The following is a 17,207-nucleotide window of genomic DNA, read 5'->3' as shown; positions in this document are numbered from 1 at the left end:
CCTCTCTCACATCTATGATCCTATCACCCAGAGCTTTCTTCACACCATCCATCCACCCAAACCTTGGCCTTCCTCTTGTACTTCTCCCATCAACTCTTGCATTCATCACCTTCTTTAGCAGACAGCCATTTTCCATTCTCTCAACATGGCCAAACCACCTCAACACATTCATATCCACTCTAGGCGCTAACTCATTTCTTACACCCGTTCTCACCTTCACCACTTCGTTCCTAACCCTATCTACTCGAGATACACCAGCCATACTCCTCAGACACTTCATCTCAAACACATTCAATTTCTGTCTCTCCATCACTTTCATTCCCCACAACTCCGATCCATACATCACAGTTGGTACAATCACTTTCTCATATAGAACTCTCTTTACATTCATGCCCAACCCTCTATTTTTTACTACTCCCTTAACTGCCCTCAACACTTTGCACCTTCATTCACTCTCTGACGTACATCTGCTTCCACTCCACCATTTGCTGCAACAACAGACCCCAAGTACTTAAACTGATCCACCTCCTCAAGTAACTCTCCATTCAACATGACATTCAACCTTGCACCACCTTCCCTTCTCGTACATCTCATAACCTTACTCTTACCCACATTAACTCTCAACTTCCTTCTCTCACACACCCTTCCAAATTCTGTCACTAGTCGGTCAAGCTTCTCTTCTGTGTCTGCTACCAGTACAGTATCATCCGCAAACAACAACTGATTTACCTCCCATTCATGATCATTCTCGCCTACCAGTTTTAATCCTCGTCCAAGCACTCGAGCATTCACCTCTCTCACCACTCCATCAACATACAAGTTAAACAACCACGGCGACATCACACATCCCTGTCTCAGCCCCACTCTCACCGGAAACCAATCGCTCACTTCATTTCCTATTCTAACACATGCTTTACTACCTTTGTAGAAACTTTTCACTGCTTGCAACAACCTTCCACCAACTCCATATAACCTCATCACATTCCACATTGCTTCCCTATCAACTCTATCATATGCTTTCTCCAGATCCATAAACGCAACATACACCTCCTTACCTTTTGCTAAATATTTCTCGCATATCTGCCTAACTGTAAAAATCTGATTCATACAACCCCTACCTCTTCTAAAACCACCCTGTACTTCCAAGATTGCATTCTCTGTTTTATCCTTAATCCTATTAATCAGTACTCTACCATACACTTTTCCAACTACACTCAACAAACTAATACCTCTTGAATTACAACACTCATGCACATCTCCCTTACCCTTATATAGTGGTACAATACATGCACAGACCCAATCTACTGGTACCATTGACAACACAAAACACACATTAAACAATCTCACCAACCATTCAAGGACAGTCACACCCCCTTCCTTCAACATCTCAGCTTTCACACCATCCATATATATATATATATATATATTATATATATGTATATATATATATTATATACAGTATATATATATATATATATATATGTATATATATATATATATACATATATATATATATATATTATATATACATGCATATATATATACATGCATATATATATATATATATATATGTATATATATATATATATGTGTGTATATATATTATATACATGCATATAAATCCTCGGACAGTTAGATTAGCGCCAGGTTCGGATTTCCTTTTATGGCCTCTCGTGGCATGGTTGGTTTCGACCTGGCCTTTCATTAGAAGGGGCTAGCGTTCGATCCCAAGTATGAGGTAGAAATTTATTTCTATTTGAACACGATGTTGTGTTGATATTTATCCATATATATATATATATATATATATGCATATATATGTATATATATACAGTATATACATGCATATATTATTATTATTTTTATAATTATTACTATCATCATTACTAGCCAAACTACAACCCTAGTGGGAAAGAAAGCTGCTATACGCCCAACTGCTGCAACAGGGTAAAATAGCACAGAAAGGAAAGGAAATTAGGAAATAAATAAACGATATAAGTAATGAAATATTGAAAAATATTTTCAAAAACATAAACAACATTAAAACAGATGATTCATATATAACTATAAAAAGACTTATCTCCGCCTGTTCAACATAAAAAAACATGTGCTGCAACTTTGAACTTTTGAAGTTCTACTGATTCAACTACCCGATTAGGAAGATCATCCCACAACTTGGCCACAGCTGGAATAAAACTTCTAGAATACTGTGTAGTATTGAGCCTCATAATGGAGAAGGCCTAGCTATTAGAATTAACTGCATGCCTAGTATTACGAACAGAATGGAACTGTCCAGGAAGATCTGAATGTAAAGGATGGTCAGAGTTATGAAAAATCATATGCAACATGCATAATGAACTAATTGAACGAGAGTGCCAAAGATTAATATCTAGATCATGAATAAGAAATCTAATAGACCGTAAGTTCCTATCCAACAAATTAAGATGAAAATCAGCAGCTGAACACCAGACAGGAGAATAATACTCAAAACAAGGTAGAATGAAAGAATTAAAACACTTCTTCAGAATAGATTGATCACCGAAAATTTTAAAGGACTTTCTCAATAAGCCAATCTTTTATGCAACTGAAAAAGAAACAGACCTAATGTGTTTCGCAAAAGTAAATTTGCTGTCGAGAATCACAACTAATATTTTAAAAAGTCATACAAAGTTAAAGAAACATTATCAATGCTGAGATCCGGATGTTCAGGAGCCACCGTCCTTGACCTACTTACAATCTTACTTTGAGTTTTGTTAGGATTCAACTTCAAACTCCATAATTTGCTACATGCACTAATTTTAGCTAGATCTTTATTAAGGGATTCACCAACCCCAGATCTACATTTTGGAGATAGAATTGATGCAAAGAGAGTAGCATCATCTGCATATGCAACAAGCTATTTTTCTAGGCCAAACCACATATCATGTGTATATAAAATGAAAAGTAATAGGCAAAGAACACTATCCTGTGGGACAACAGATATCACATTCCTATACTCACTATGGTGACCGTCAACAACAGCTCTTTGAGATCTATTACTTAAAAAATCAATAATAATGCTCAGAAACGACCCACCCACTCCCAACTGTTTGAGTTTGAAAAAAAGGGCCTCATGATTAACACGTTCAAAGGCAGCACTAAAATCAAGGCCAATCATACGAATTTCCTGACCATAATCAAGGGATTTCTGTACAGCACTGGAGATTGTAAGAAGGGCATCACATGCTCCAAGAACTTTACGAAAATCAAACTGCAAACTACGGAACAGATGATTAACTTCAGCCAACCTATTAAGACGTTTTACCAAAAGACGCTCAAACACTTTAGATAATATGGGAGTTATGGAAATTTCACAGTAATCAGTTGGAATTGAGCTACCACAAACACATTTAAATAGCCCCTCTTCCTGCTAGCTTGTCCAAAATAACAGATAACTTTGGAGCTAAGAAATCTGCTGTCTTCTTAAAAAACAAAGCAAAAATGCCATTTGGGTCTACACCTCCATAAGCATCAAGGTCCATCAACAGAGCCATCAAGGTCCATCAACAGAGCTTTAATTTCACGAGATCGAAAAGCTAAACCTGTTAGTTTAGCATTAGGAAAACAGAAATGATGAAGTTCAAGTTTCTCATTTCTCTGCTTACTGTCAAACATTAGCCAAAAGGGTTGCCTTTACCTTTGGACAGTGAGTAAATGAGCCATCTGGTTCAAGTTAAGGAGGAACTGTTCCATCTACACCAAAGAGTGCACATTTAAAGGTATTCCACCACTTATTTTCTTGGGTTGTACCAGAAAGAGTTTCTTTCACAGTTAATTGTATTGCTTTCCAGTTGAAGCATAAACTCTCTGAGCAAAAGCTTTAAGCCAAGTATAGTTATTCCAGGCCAAATCTGATTTGCTACTCTTCCAAAGATGATAGGCCTCCTGCTTCTCCAAATAAGCATGTCTACAATCATCATTGAACCATGCAGGGTTTGTCCTTCAATCGATACCTTAGCACACGAGAAGGGATACGCCTATCAATTATGTTGACTAGATTCTCAAAGGGACAACCGGATCAACACTACTATACAATTGTGACCATTCAATCCCAAAATATCATGCAAAATTCCATTCCAATCTGCTTGAGATTTCATATAAATCTTACAAGAGTATGATACATCAGGGACAGGCTGCTCAGTCTTCACTACTAATGAAATCAAGGCATGATCAGATATCCCGACTGGAGAACCAACCTTACTTGATATAATGCCAGGAGAGTCAGTGTATAAGAGGTCCAAGCAGTTTCAAGACCTGTACCTGTGAGTAGATGATGATGATTCCCCTAAGGAGTCGACCAAGTTGCACAGAAGGCCATCTACCAACGGGATGACCGATGTCCAAGGAAGAAAGGTCGGAAGGGAAGGTTCTCCGTCCTTGAGGACCTGCCGTCCTATGCTGTCACACACACATCACAAACACTGTAAAGAAAGCTTACAACATATATACAAAAACATTAAGAATGTTTTCATGTACAGTATTTAAAAGAAAAACAAAAAATACAAAGATTAATGGCAGTCCAAAATAAGCAAGGAGGAAGAGCGGTAACAACCACTCTTCCTCTGCGCCAAATGCAAAGTGAGCTCAAGCACAAGTGTGTGAGTGGGAGGGGTAGCGAGCTACTCCTATACTACGGGCTGCAAGATTACAAGAGCCCGTGTCTGGCCAAAAGGGCTAAGCAATCTTCAACAACAGAGCTACTCCCCTACACCCAGCTACCTAGCAGGATGGTTAGTTAACCCTCGCTAAATTTTAATGGCTCATCCTTTCAGCTTCGCCAAAATTAATACCCCTAATAAACAGCGTGTCAGTATTCCAGTTACGAAACAAATGTAAAATTAAACCTAGAATGGATGATCAAATGGAACTGGAGGGAAAATTAGACATTCATTCATGGGAATGATAGAATTGATGAATGAATGAATGATTTGAAGTTCTCTGGCATCCTGACACCGAAGGTCATTGACGCCGATGATAGAATTAAGAGTGCATAATTGCACATAAAGTCAGGATCAAGGTTCAGCACCAGAGCATAAATAGGTGTTATGAAAGGCTATTTGAGCATAAGGTGTGAATGTCAGACATAGGCCTAATTGGGGGAAAATAATATGATCTAAATATAGTGGGGGAGGAATGCAATGTTATAATTTTGTCTTCTTTTGCAAGAATTCTTGTTTATGGCTTAAGTAGTAGTAATAAAGCCTTGCTTTTACCTGGTCTCTAAACTCAAAATTTTTTTAATACATGTGTAATATAACAAGAAAAATATAGATAAAAATAAATCTTGAATCCAGGTCAAGACTTAAATTCAAACAAAAATTCAACTTAGTAGTCCTTTGAACATATCAAATCTAAAATTCACCATAAATATTATTTTTCTAGTTTTCAGAAAAAAATAAACCAAATGCATATATTCCATGGTAAAATTACTGTAATTAACAAACTGGTAAAAACTTACAGCTAACTGCTGAAGAAGAACATCAATACCATCCATCTCTCCAAGGTGTCGATGGTTTTCTTCATGCCCCTGAATGCAGATAGCAAGAATTTCTGATGCATATAGCTTATTTGCATCAAATGGCAGTTTAGCCCTTAATCGTTTCAATAACCATGCTAATAAACCGCCTGGACCGGCTTCAGCACAGACTTCTGGAGAAACTTCAGCCAGATTTTCAAATATACCTAAAAAAAATACATACATTAAAAGAAAAGCATCTTCAACTACTGGTGTCAAACTAAGAGCTTGAATTACCAGGTAATCTGTAATAGCATAACAGCCTGGCAGAGTTAAAATAAAAACTGAAAATTCTTAAGATTATTTGTATTTTTCCTAGCTATAAAACCTGAGTCATTTATGTGGGTTTACTCCGAAGTCATTTAGTTACAACAAGAATTAAGAAGTTGTGGGCTTCTAGTATCATTGTATGGTTACCCACTATCCCACCCACAATGTGGGAAGAAACATCTGAGTCAGTGAAACAGCTCCACTTATCTCATGGTCAAGACTTACAGGGTAGATGAGGCAGGACATTACAATAAATGACTCAGGTTTGTGAAGCTAGGAAAAATACAAATTTAAAAAATTTGTAGTTTGTTCCTACTTGAATACAAACACTTGTCATTTATATGGGGTCTTTCTTAGATGGGAGGAAGTCCCCTGTAGCAGAGGGACATCTGTCTGGCCCTTAACCCAGATAAAGAAACAAGTAACATTCTGAGACCAGCTCATAAGAGAGGCAAGGTCTAGTATAGAAGTAAGTCCTAAGCAGTGACAGAGTTTCTACCATCACAAAGATTTCAAGGCCAATAGGAAGAATAGAATTATTTTAATATATTTCAAACATATTCTTTAAAATTAAATGTCACATAAGAAAAGACAGGGTCTCTTAACTGCATAAGTTTTTCTTCAACGTGGATACTCCCAAGTGAGGAATGTCCATAAGAAAGGAAAAGAAGCATTCATTCATCTAGTTTCATGCTCACTTATGGTCCATATAATTAGCTTATGTGACCAAAGCTAATCATCCAGAAGAGAAAATTAATTTTCTATGATTCATTGAGCAGCAACTATTGGATCCAAAGAAATATTGCCGGGTGATCTGTGGGTACAATCTTTTAAGTATTCTGCTGTAAAGCAAGTCTGTCTCTTCCTGACCCCAGCATTAAGGAATTGCGCTATCGAACGGTTTTGCAGAACGGTAGTGTTGCAGCAATACACTAGACTCTCATTATCCGCGATTAATTAGTTTCCAAAGAAATATTGCCAAGTGATCTGTGGGTACAATCTTTAAAGTACTCTGCTGTCAAGCAAGTCTGTCTCTTCCTGACCCCAGCATTAAGGAATTGCGCTATCGAATGGTTTTGCAGAACGGTAGTGTTGCAGCAATACACTAGACTCTCATTATCCGCGATTAATTAGTTTCCAAAGAAATATTGCCAAGTGATCTGTGGGTACAATCTTTAAAGTACTCTGCTGTAAAGCAAGTCTGTCTCTTCCTGACCCCAGCATTAAGGAATTGCGCTATCGAATGGTTTTGCAGAACGGTAGTGTTGCAGCAATACACTCGACTCTCATTATCCGCGATTAATTAGTTTCCAAAGAAATATTGCCAAGTGATCTGTGGGTACAATCTTTAAAGTACTCTGCTGTAAAGCAAGTCTGTCTCTTCCTGACCCCAGCATTAAGGAATTGCGCTATCGAATGGTTTTGCAGAACGGTAGTGTTGCAGCAATACACTCGACTCTCATTATCCGCGATTAATTAGTTTCCAAAGAAATATTGCCAAGTGATCTGTGGGTACAATCTTTAAAGTACTCTGCTGTAAAGCAAGTCTGTCTCTTCCTGACCCCAGCATTAAGGAATTGCGCTATCGAATGGTTTTGCAGAACGGTAGTGTTGCAGCAATACACTCGACTCTCATTATCCGCGATTAATTAGTTTCCAAAGAAATATCGCCAAGTGATCTGTGGGTACAATCTTTAAAGTACTCTGCTGTAAAGCAAGTCTGTCTCTTCCTGACACCACCATAAAGGAATTGCGCTATCGAATGGTTTTGCAGAACGGTAGTGTTGCAGCAATACACTCGACTCTCATTATCCGCGATTAATTAGTTTCCAGAAATAGCCGTGTATACCAATAGGCGCATTATGAAACAAAATTTTCCCGTAAGAATACATGGTAAGTGAGTCTAAGGTAGACCTCCAGTTCTCAAAATATTTTCCTATTATGACTAAATGAACGGTATTTTGCCTAAAATGAATAAATGTATTAACTACGCATTAATCTAAAATGAATAAATGAATCAACTGTGCGTTATCAAGTTTTAAGTTTAAAAATTAAATCAATATCAATATATAATGAATTGTAGTGAGTAATTCTTAGTCATGAAGATGAAAGCGGGATTTAACCAACAGTAGATACATAATTGTAAGTCAATGTAATGTTGACACTTTATTTCATCATCATTATCATCTCCTATGCCTGCTTACGCAAAGGGCCTCGGTTAGATTTCGCCAGTCGTCTTGATCTTGAGCTTTTAAATCAATACTTCTCCATTCATCATTTCCTACTTAACGCTTCAGTCCTCAGACAAGAAGGCCTGGATCTACAAACTATTCTGTGCCTTGTGGAGCCCAGTTAAAAGTTTAAGCCAATCTCTCTCGGTGAGTGCAAAGAAAATGCCCAAACCATCTCCATCTACTTCTCACTATGATCTCATCCACATCTGGCACTTGAGTAATGTCTCTTTAGTTCCATTTCTAATCCTGTCCTGCCATTTAACTTACAATATTCTTCTGAAGGCTTCGTTCTCAAATCTGCAAAATCTGTTGAATATTGTTTCATTGTCATACCACAAGTCATATCCATACAGTAACAACAATCTCAATAAACTGATATATAGTCTAATTTTTAAATGTAATTTGAGGCGATTTTATTTCGAAATTTTACTTAATCTAGCCATTATCTGATTTGCTTTTTTCAATCTTTCATTAAACTCCAATTCTAAAGACCCTGTATTAGATACCATAGTTTCTAACTATTTAAATGATTCTACCTCATTGATCCTTCCAATGATATTTCATCTTCCAATGCATATTCCGTTCTCATCATCGCTCTTTCTTCTATTTATTTCGAGCCTAACCTCATGTGATATTTCAGGCATTCTGGTAAGTAAGCATTGCAAGTCCTGTGGTGCTCTGCAATTAACGACAGCGTCATAAGAATACTTAGGTCAGGTAATTTCCTAATACCAATCCAGTACAATCCTTCTCCACCATCCCCAACTGTTCTATGCATTACAAAATCCATGAGGAGGATAAAGAACATAGGTGACAGCACATTTCTTTGGGGTACTCCACTGTTCACAGGAAATTCATTTGATAGGACTCCACTAGCATTAACTTTGCACTTCCTAAGCACATGAACAGACTTGATAAAATTTACACATTTAAGATGAACTCAATAATAACACAGGACTCTCCATAAAATTGGCCAGTGAACACTACCAAAGGCTTTTCATAGTCCATAGTCCAAAAATGTCATCACATTGTTGTACATGTCTTAGGATGAAAATTTGGTCAATAGAATTTCTACCTTTCCTAAATCCTGCTTGATCATCTCTCAGCTCTTCATAAATCTTTCTCTCTAGTCTCTTTAAAATAAGCATGATATATATTTTCATGATAACTGACATAAGTGTAATGCCTCTGTAATTACTATCAGCCAGATCTCCTATCTTTACCATTTTCACCAACACATCTAACTCCATTCATAAGTTTTGCCTCTCCATGCCACATTCTACAAAATAATCTTGTTAGTATTCTGGGAGTCACTTCATTTTCGGCCAACATCATCTCAGCAGTTATTCCGTCGTATCCAGGGTCTTTCTATCTCTTGATTTTTTTAATGATAGCTTTGACTGCAAACACACTGAATTCATTCATGGGTACATCAAGGTCTTCTTCCGCTTCAGGTATACCAATCAAATTATTCCCTTCTTATCTCTTATTCACGACCTCACTAAAGTATTCCATCCAACGTTGCCTTTCTTCATTTTCTCTTGTTATAACAGACCCATCTCTTTTTATGAGTATATGCTTCTTCTTTTTTGCCTCCATACAGATTTCATTAATAATTCTATGAGCAATTCTTGTATCATAGACACTCCCTAAATTCATAGCTTTGTCAGCCTAATGTGCTTTCCAGTCATTTATGGCTTTTCTTTTGACCTCACTATCAATACTAGAGTACTTAGCATGTTCTACCTTGTAATTTCCATTACATCTTCGAAAACTTTCAATAACTAATTTCTGTCTTTGTCTTCTTTTTATAGTGTCCCGAGTATCATTTGATGTCCATGGCTTTTTCCTTGTAACCGCATGTCCCAAAAATTCACTACCAACTGACTGATATATGTGCTCAATACTGTATCACACACCATTCTTCATTAATTGTCTGCTTTTCATCTCTTAAAATCTCTAAGACTGCAAATCGATTCCTACATTCAATTGCAGAGGTTTCTCTGTGTTCATCTATAAGTTTAGTTGCATCAAACCTAGGTATTCTACATTCAATTGCAAAGGTTTCTCTGTGTTCATCTATAAGTTTAGTTGCATCAAACCTAGGTATTCTATATTTCTGATGGGTGCTTCCTGGTTTAATTTCAGAGCTGGTGGTCAATACCAATATCTGCACCTATACAGCTTCTTATATTTCTCGGAGTCCTCCTCTCTTTATTAATGGTTAGGTGATCTATTTGAGTTTTGTAATTGCTACATGGTGGAGTTCATTTATATTTGTGGATGTCCTTGTGCTGGAAAAGATAACCTCCAATAACAAGATTGCTTGTTGAACAAAAAACTAATAAAATTTGCTCCATTTTTATTTGCAACTTTGCCAAGACCCTTCAACACACATCACATTCTCTCTACCTTGGTTATTGCCTCCAAATTTAGCATTTAGGTAACCAATAACAATTTTCATATCTCTCTCTTGGATCTCATCTATTACACTCTGCAGTTCTTCATACTGTAGTATTCATCTTTCCTTTCTTCAGAGGAATTGTTTGTTGGTACATAACAAACTATAGCACTCATATTGCACTGCTTTGATTTAAACTTTGCACGGAACAATCTACTATTTATAGCTCTCCACTCAGTTAATGCCTTTTGTGCTCATGTATCATCATCATTCCTAATCCTTTCCTTCCATCTACATCTGTTCTTCCTAAATAGATATCACAAATTTCAAGTAATTTGTATTTTTCCTAGCAGTACTTACTCGAACTACTTTCTTAGGAGTATCTGGGATCTCCTCCCAACCGACCAGAATTTTGTGTAGTTTACCCTACTCCCGTTTTCTATGCAGGGTAACCTCTGGCGGAGTGATACGCGTCACAAGGCGACCCGGGGTCAGAGACCATGCTTGCTCAGGTCTCGACCTCCAGTATGTTTTGACGGATAGGTTTCTATGAAGTCCTGTAAGGCACTCGGGGTAGGATGGGCTGGCCATAACCCGAAAGTAGTTTGAGGTAAGTACTGTTAGGAAAAATACAAATTACTTAAAATTTGTGATTTGTTCCGACACGGAGTACTTACCTCGAACTACTTTCTTAGGAGACTTATACCTTAGGGAGTGTCCCTCAGGACCCAGAGACCGTGATGAGGAGAGAAAAAAGGGAACCTAGATAGGAGGCTACGGTCTGCTGACCCCAAAAAGGAAAACACGAGAAATAAGGAAAACACGAGAAATAGGGAAAACTACCCAAAAAAACTATCTTTAGTGTCTAAGTAACTCACCTCTGTAAAAATCCTTGGAGACGTATTCTTTCACTGACGGAGTATCCCATGGCAGTTAAAGGATTTTAGGGTCATTTCCGGGAAGGTAATAGGGGAAAAAAGGGGGAGTAAGGAAGGAACCTGTGTCTCTTGGACTTAATGCCCCTGTTTTTCCCCGGGGCTACACCTTTAAATCTTTTGGAGCGCGGAAATGACGGGACCGAGAGAGAATCCGTCCAGGGACCTCCTCGAACAATCCTTCAAGTAGTGAGCTGTGAAGGTTGACTGACTAGACCATGTACCTGCCCTCAGGATTTGGCCCATTGCCATGTTCTTCTCAAAGGCCAACGAAGTACTTAGCCCTCTAATGTCGTGGGGTCTAGGCTTCCCCGGAAGAGGAACCCCTGCACTACTGTAGGCTCTCATGATCACCTGCCGTAGCCAGAAGGAGATCGTATTCTTGGAGACTGGCTTCTTTACTAGTCCTGAGGAGACGAACAGACTCTTGATTTCGGGTCGAAGTCTGGCTGTCCTCTCTAAGTACTTCCGTACCGCTCTAACAGGGCACAGAAGCAAGTCCCTCGGGTTGTCCAAACGAGGAATTGCCGGCACTGAGAATCCTTCAAACTTGGGGTCCCAGACTGCTGGATTCTGAGTCTCTGCCACGAAGGATGGTACGAACCTGAAGGTAGCTTCACGCCAGCCCTTCGAGTGTGATACCTCGTACGACAGTCCATGAATCTCCCCTACCCGTTTTGCTGATGCCAGCGCTAACAGAAAAACTGTCTTGAGGGTGAGCTCTCTGTCCAAGATATCCTTTAGGGGTTCGAAGGGAGGTTCTGACAGCATCTTCAGGACTCTAGCCACGTCCCACTGGGGCACCCTAACGGCCTGAGGGGGCACGATTGCTCGAAGCTCTTGATGAGCATCGAGATATGTCTGGAAGCACCCAGGTCAATGCCCTTCAGGAGGAAGACTTGGCCCAGGGCAGCCCGGACTCCTTTGATGGCTGGGATGGACATGTTTACCTCGTCCCTGAGATAGACCAGGAAGTCCGCTATCTCCAGGATGGAGACCTGTAACGGTTTGATGTTCTTCGAGACGCACCACTTAGTGAAGGTAGCCCATTTTGCCTGGTATACTGCGGCTGACAAACGTCTCAGGTACCCTGACATCCTCAATGCCGTCTTCGACGAATATCCTTCCTTCCTCAGGAGGTGCTCGATAACCTCCACGCGTGAAGGCAGAGGGACCGAGAGTTTTCGTGGAACCTTTGAAAGTGTGGTAGCCGAAGAAGGTCTGGTCTGTCCGGAAGGGGCCAAGGTGGAAGGCGCGCCAGTTCCTTTAGATCCGTGAACCACTCTCTCTCCGGCCACCAGGGCACTACCAAAGTCATCCACAGGTTGTCCGCTCGCCTCACCCTGTTGAGGACTTGCCTGAGCATCCCGAAGGAAGGGAAGGCGTAAACGTCAAGGTTGTCCCAATGGTGTTGGAAGGTGTCCTCGAACACCGCCTCCGGATCTGCCACAGGAGAACAAAACACAGGGAGCTGTGCGTTCAGTCTCGTGGCGAAGAGGTCTATCACTGGCGAGCCCCACTTCTGAATGAGAGTCTTGGCCACTTCAGGGTGCAAGGACCACTCGGACCCTACCACTTGACCAATTCTGCTGAGGCCGTCGGCCAGGACGTTTTTCTTCCCTGGAATGAATCTGCTTGAGATCTTGATCTGCTCTACTTCGGCCCATTCTAGTAACTCCATCTTGAGGTCGCACAGCTCCTTCGATTTCAGTCCTCCTTGCTTCTTTATGTAGGCCACCACCGTGGCGTTGTCGCACATCTGTGCCACGGTGTTTCCCCGGAGCTGATGGACGAACTTTAGGCACGCTCTTCACACTGCCATCTTTTCTAGCACGTTTATGTGCAGGTTCTTCTCCTCGCCTAACCATCTTCCTCTTGCTGTTTTGTCGAGGAGATGAGCACACCACACCTCCTTGGATGCGTCCGTGAACAGAAGCATCTCCGGAGGGTCGGCTGCGAAGGGTATTCCTTTGAGGGTGTTCGATCTGTCGTGCCACCACTCTAGGACTTCCTTCGTCTCCGGGTTCCATTGTACTCCCCTGAGTTTGAGCCTCCCCTGGGGGACCAGCTTCTCTAATGACACGAGGTGGCCTATCAGTCTTTGCCAGTCCTTGGCTCTCCTGGGCTGGCCCGACAGGAAGGGCCGGAGGATCTGATCTAAGTTGTCCAGTTGTGGAGGATTAATTTTATTTTATTCATTTTTTTGGTTTGCCAAATTGAGAGAGAGAGAGAGAGAGAGAGAGAGAGAGAGAGAGAGAGAGAGAGAGAGAGAGAGAGAGAGAGAGAGAGAGAGAGTGTTTATTTACTTAAGTTTTGTCAAATTGCGAGAGAGAAAGTGTTTATTTACTTAAGTTTTGTCAAATCGCGAGAGAGAGAGAGAGAGATTTTATTTGTTTTAATTTTGTCAAATAGAGAGAGAGAGAGAGAGAGAGAGAGAGAGAGAGAGAGAGAGAGAGAGAGAGAGAGAGAGAGAGAGAGAGAGAGAGAGGGTGCAGGTATGTATGTGTTTGTGTGTGTCCGCGGTGCGCGCCACCGAACAAGCAGTAATTAGCGTAATGATTGTTTGTAGTGGGAAAGACTGTCGGTATATTTGAGCTTGTTTGTTTACATTTTTAGCTAGGCTAGGGCGGTAATGAATGTCTTGGGCGAAAGGATTTTCTATTTGATTGTAGCAGGAGTCGGTTGTTTTTGTTCATCGCCAGCCGGCTTGAAAGTGATTTTTTTTCTGTATCGGAGCCGTAATTCCTCCTTTGGATTCCTTTAGACTCCTTGGAGTTTTAGTTTGGCCTGGAAGGTGGTGTTTGCCAGCCGTGTGTATTTCATATGAATCTTTTTATGATGACGACCCGGACCAGACAATGAATGCAGGAATAGACTGCTGAAATACATAATTTTTGAACGTTGATGACCCGGCTATAAAATACGGATTTTTGTCACGACAATTTGATGATGATGACGACCACGGCATAAGATTGCACAGTCGAATTGGCCGTACGATATTGTTGGCCAGTGCCAGTAGGCTACAACTTACAAGGACTGTTGCGTGTGAACCAAGAGGTTCTCTTGGTTTGGCATTACTTTTTTTTGTGTTACAGAATATGATTGGTGTTTCAAAGTAATTTATTTTAGTCTGCTTGGTACTGTGCATGGACTGACAGTGTTGGGTATATTTAAAGGATACACTATTGTTTTTTCCAATTGTTGGCGAGTTCTCGGTACCCCCACGCACCGATATATACAGCAAATTTTGTGTATTGTTATTTTTGTCTGTTGAATTTATGATAAGTTGTAATTATTTGTTTCTGGTTTATGGCATATGGTGGATGGTTTAGTGATAAGTGATTTGTTTTAGTGTTAAGTCTGTTTAATGATGTGTGATTTTTTTTTGGTTGCGGTTAATATACAGTAGTTTTAAGGTTATGTTTTGTTTTTTTTCCCTTCGTGCAATAGTCCAGTTTGACGTAAAGTAAGGGGAAAGTTTGTGTTGTGGGATATTTTGGAAGTTAGAGTGATCAAAGGTGTAGGGGTTTGTTTTTGTTTACATCCCGCCACACAGTCTCTCCGCGGAAGGTAAGGCTCTCGCCAACCGGGAGTCTAGGACCATTCCGAGGTAGTTCATCCTGGTGGAGGGTATCAGTTGGGACTTCTCCAGGTTGATGATGATACCCAGGACGTTGCAGAACTGTAGGAGCTTCGCGTCTTGCTCCCTCAGTACTTCCCCTGAGGCTGAAAGTAACAACCTGTCGTCCAGGTACCGAATCAGGCGGATGCCCTGTTCGTGTGCCCAGGTTGAGACTATTGCGAAGACCCTCGTGAAGACCTCAGGGGCTGTGGACAGACCGAAGCAGAGGGTCTTGAACAGCAATGTTTGGGTACCCCATTTTACCCTTAGGTACTTCTTGCTGGAGGGGTGAACAGGGATTTGGAAGTATGTGTCCTTGAGGTCTATGGACATCATGAAGTCCTCTTCCCTCAAGGCCGCTAGGACTGACTTCGGGGTGTCCACCTTGAAGTCGGTCTTGCACACGAACATGTTGAGGGCTGAGAGGTCTATGACTGGTCTCCGGCCCCCTGTCGCTTTCTCCACCAGGAAGAGTCTGCTGTAGAACCCTGGACCTGGGTTCTTGACTGGTTCTATTGCCCCTTTCGCCAGCATCGCAGAGACTTCTTCTTGTAGGGCTGTCCTCCTCAAGGGATCTTTGGGTGCCAACCACCCCGCCTGTAGATCTGGTATCAGAGGTGGGGGGTCCGCCAGGAAGGGCAACCTGTACCCTTCCTTTAGTACTGCTACGGTCCACGAATCTGCTCTGTGGTCTCGCCAAGCTTGCCAGGAACGCTTGAAGCATACCCCCACCTGAGGCTTCGGCAGGAGTAGGGGGCCTCTCTCCCTACCTTCTTCTGGAGGCGCGGCCTGAACGCCCTCTTCTGAAGGCCGAATAAGAAGGCCTGAAGGTTGACTGCGTAGCAGGCTTTCCTCTACGGGGGGCTGCGAAGGTTGAGGCCAGGCCGTAGTAGGGGCGTCTCTCCTGGGCTGGCTAGGTGAGACGCAAGGAGGGAGCGAGGCGTCGGCGGAAGGCCTTCTATGGGCCGGTCTTCTCATTGGAGGGGGTCTGGGCTCTCCCGCATCCCTCAGCTTCCTGACCCTCTCCACTGTCTCCTCCACTACCTTCAGGGGGAACACTGAGTCGCCCCACAGGGGTAGGTTCCTCAGGGCCCTCGCTTCTCTGTACGGGAGTCTCCTGACGAGCTTGCTGAGCACGGTGTCCCTCTTCCGCAGCACCCAATTGGCGGCCTGAGCGATGGACTGGTAAGAGAGGAACTTTAGGGCCTTACCCCCCGAGCTAATCAGCTCTTTCAGCAAAGCCTGGTTCTTCGGAACTGCGAGATCGTGCGAGGCCTGAGAAACCCACCAGTGTGCAGGCCCACCAATCTAGCCACGACGATACGTATACCAGGTCCCTGGCTAGCTCTTCCATCATGGAAGTCACCGAAGGGGAGAAGCAAACTGGGGCAGTGGTTGCTCTCTCTTCTGCTGCTCCCTGGCCCAGGATGGCGACTGCTGGCTCTACGTACAAGGATCCGCGTGATGCCCTTCGGGAAGGTAGAAACGTCTCTGGGTCTTGAGGCCCTGGAGAAGTTTGGAGGCGCTTTGATTCTTGGGGCCTTCTGCGTGGTTGGCCACGATCCTGTCTACGTGGGCTATACCCAGCCTAACGTCCCTAGCCAAAGGAAGCGCTAGTGAGGGACTCTTTTGTACGGGAGCATCTACCAGCTTGCTGAGGCCCAAGAGCCAGTCTTCGTCCGTGGAGGGCTTAGGCTCATCCAGCCTGTGATGACGCCTAATGAGGCCTATCACTCTCCTGTAGGATGAAACTTCTGTGGCCGAGCCTTCTACGCCGTCACCTATACTTTCTGTCGGATGTTCCTCTGCTTGAGACGGGGGTACCTCCGACGGAGGGTGCCGCTTGGGGAGGACACATCTTCCTGGCGCGGCCTAGTCTCGGCGGTTCTGGCTGGAGGACAGGCATCGCCGCTGGAACGGTGGGATGCATCCTGGGCTTATCTCTGCTTACGGAGGTCCAGGAGGCTGCGGGCTTGCCCGTCGAAGAAAGGTGTCTCTCACGTTCCGGTCGACTCGATGCTGATTTTGAGGCTGGGACGCGGCTGCCAGATCAAAGGGGCAATTCTCTCCGCTGGGCGGATGGAGCCGGAACCTTCGCGGACTTATGCCTGTCCGCTGAGGCCTGAAGAGACAACTCTCTCCGTCGATCGTACCTGCTGCTGGAGACGTACCTCCTGGCGAGCAAGCCTTT

At 42.3% G+C, this 17,207-nt stretch overlaps 1 protein-coding gene across 1 annotated transcript in view; it reads right to left on the bottom strand.

Moving 5' to 3' along the window:
- The window catches only part of LOC137614307 (beta-catenin-like protein 1), a 259,883-nt gene that overhangs the window by 99,791 nt on the left and 142,885 nt on the right, over positions 1–17,207 (bottom strand). The window contains exon 6 of the mRNA XM_068344059.1: positions 5,498–5,721. Within this exon, the coding sequence (XP_068200160.1) occupies positions 5,498–5,721 (224 nt within the window). The remainder of the gene's footprint in view (positions 1–5,497; positions 5,722–17,207) is intronic.

This window comes from Palaemon carinicauda, chromosome 20 (assembly GCF_036898095.1).
Source record: "Palaemon carinicauda isolate YSFRI2023 chromosome 20, ASM3689809v2, whole genome shotgun sequence".
NCBI classification, from domain to species: Eukaryota; Metazoa; Arthropoda; class Malacostraca; order Decapoda; family Palaemonidae; genus Palaemon; species Palaemon carinicauda.
Note: the sequence above shows the minus strand (reverse complement) of the source record. Positions and strands in the feature narration are given on the sequence as shown.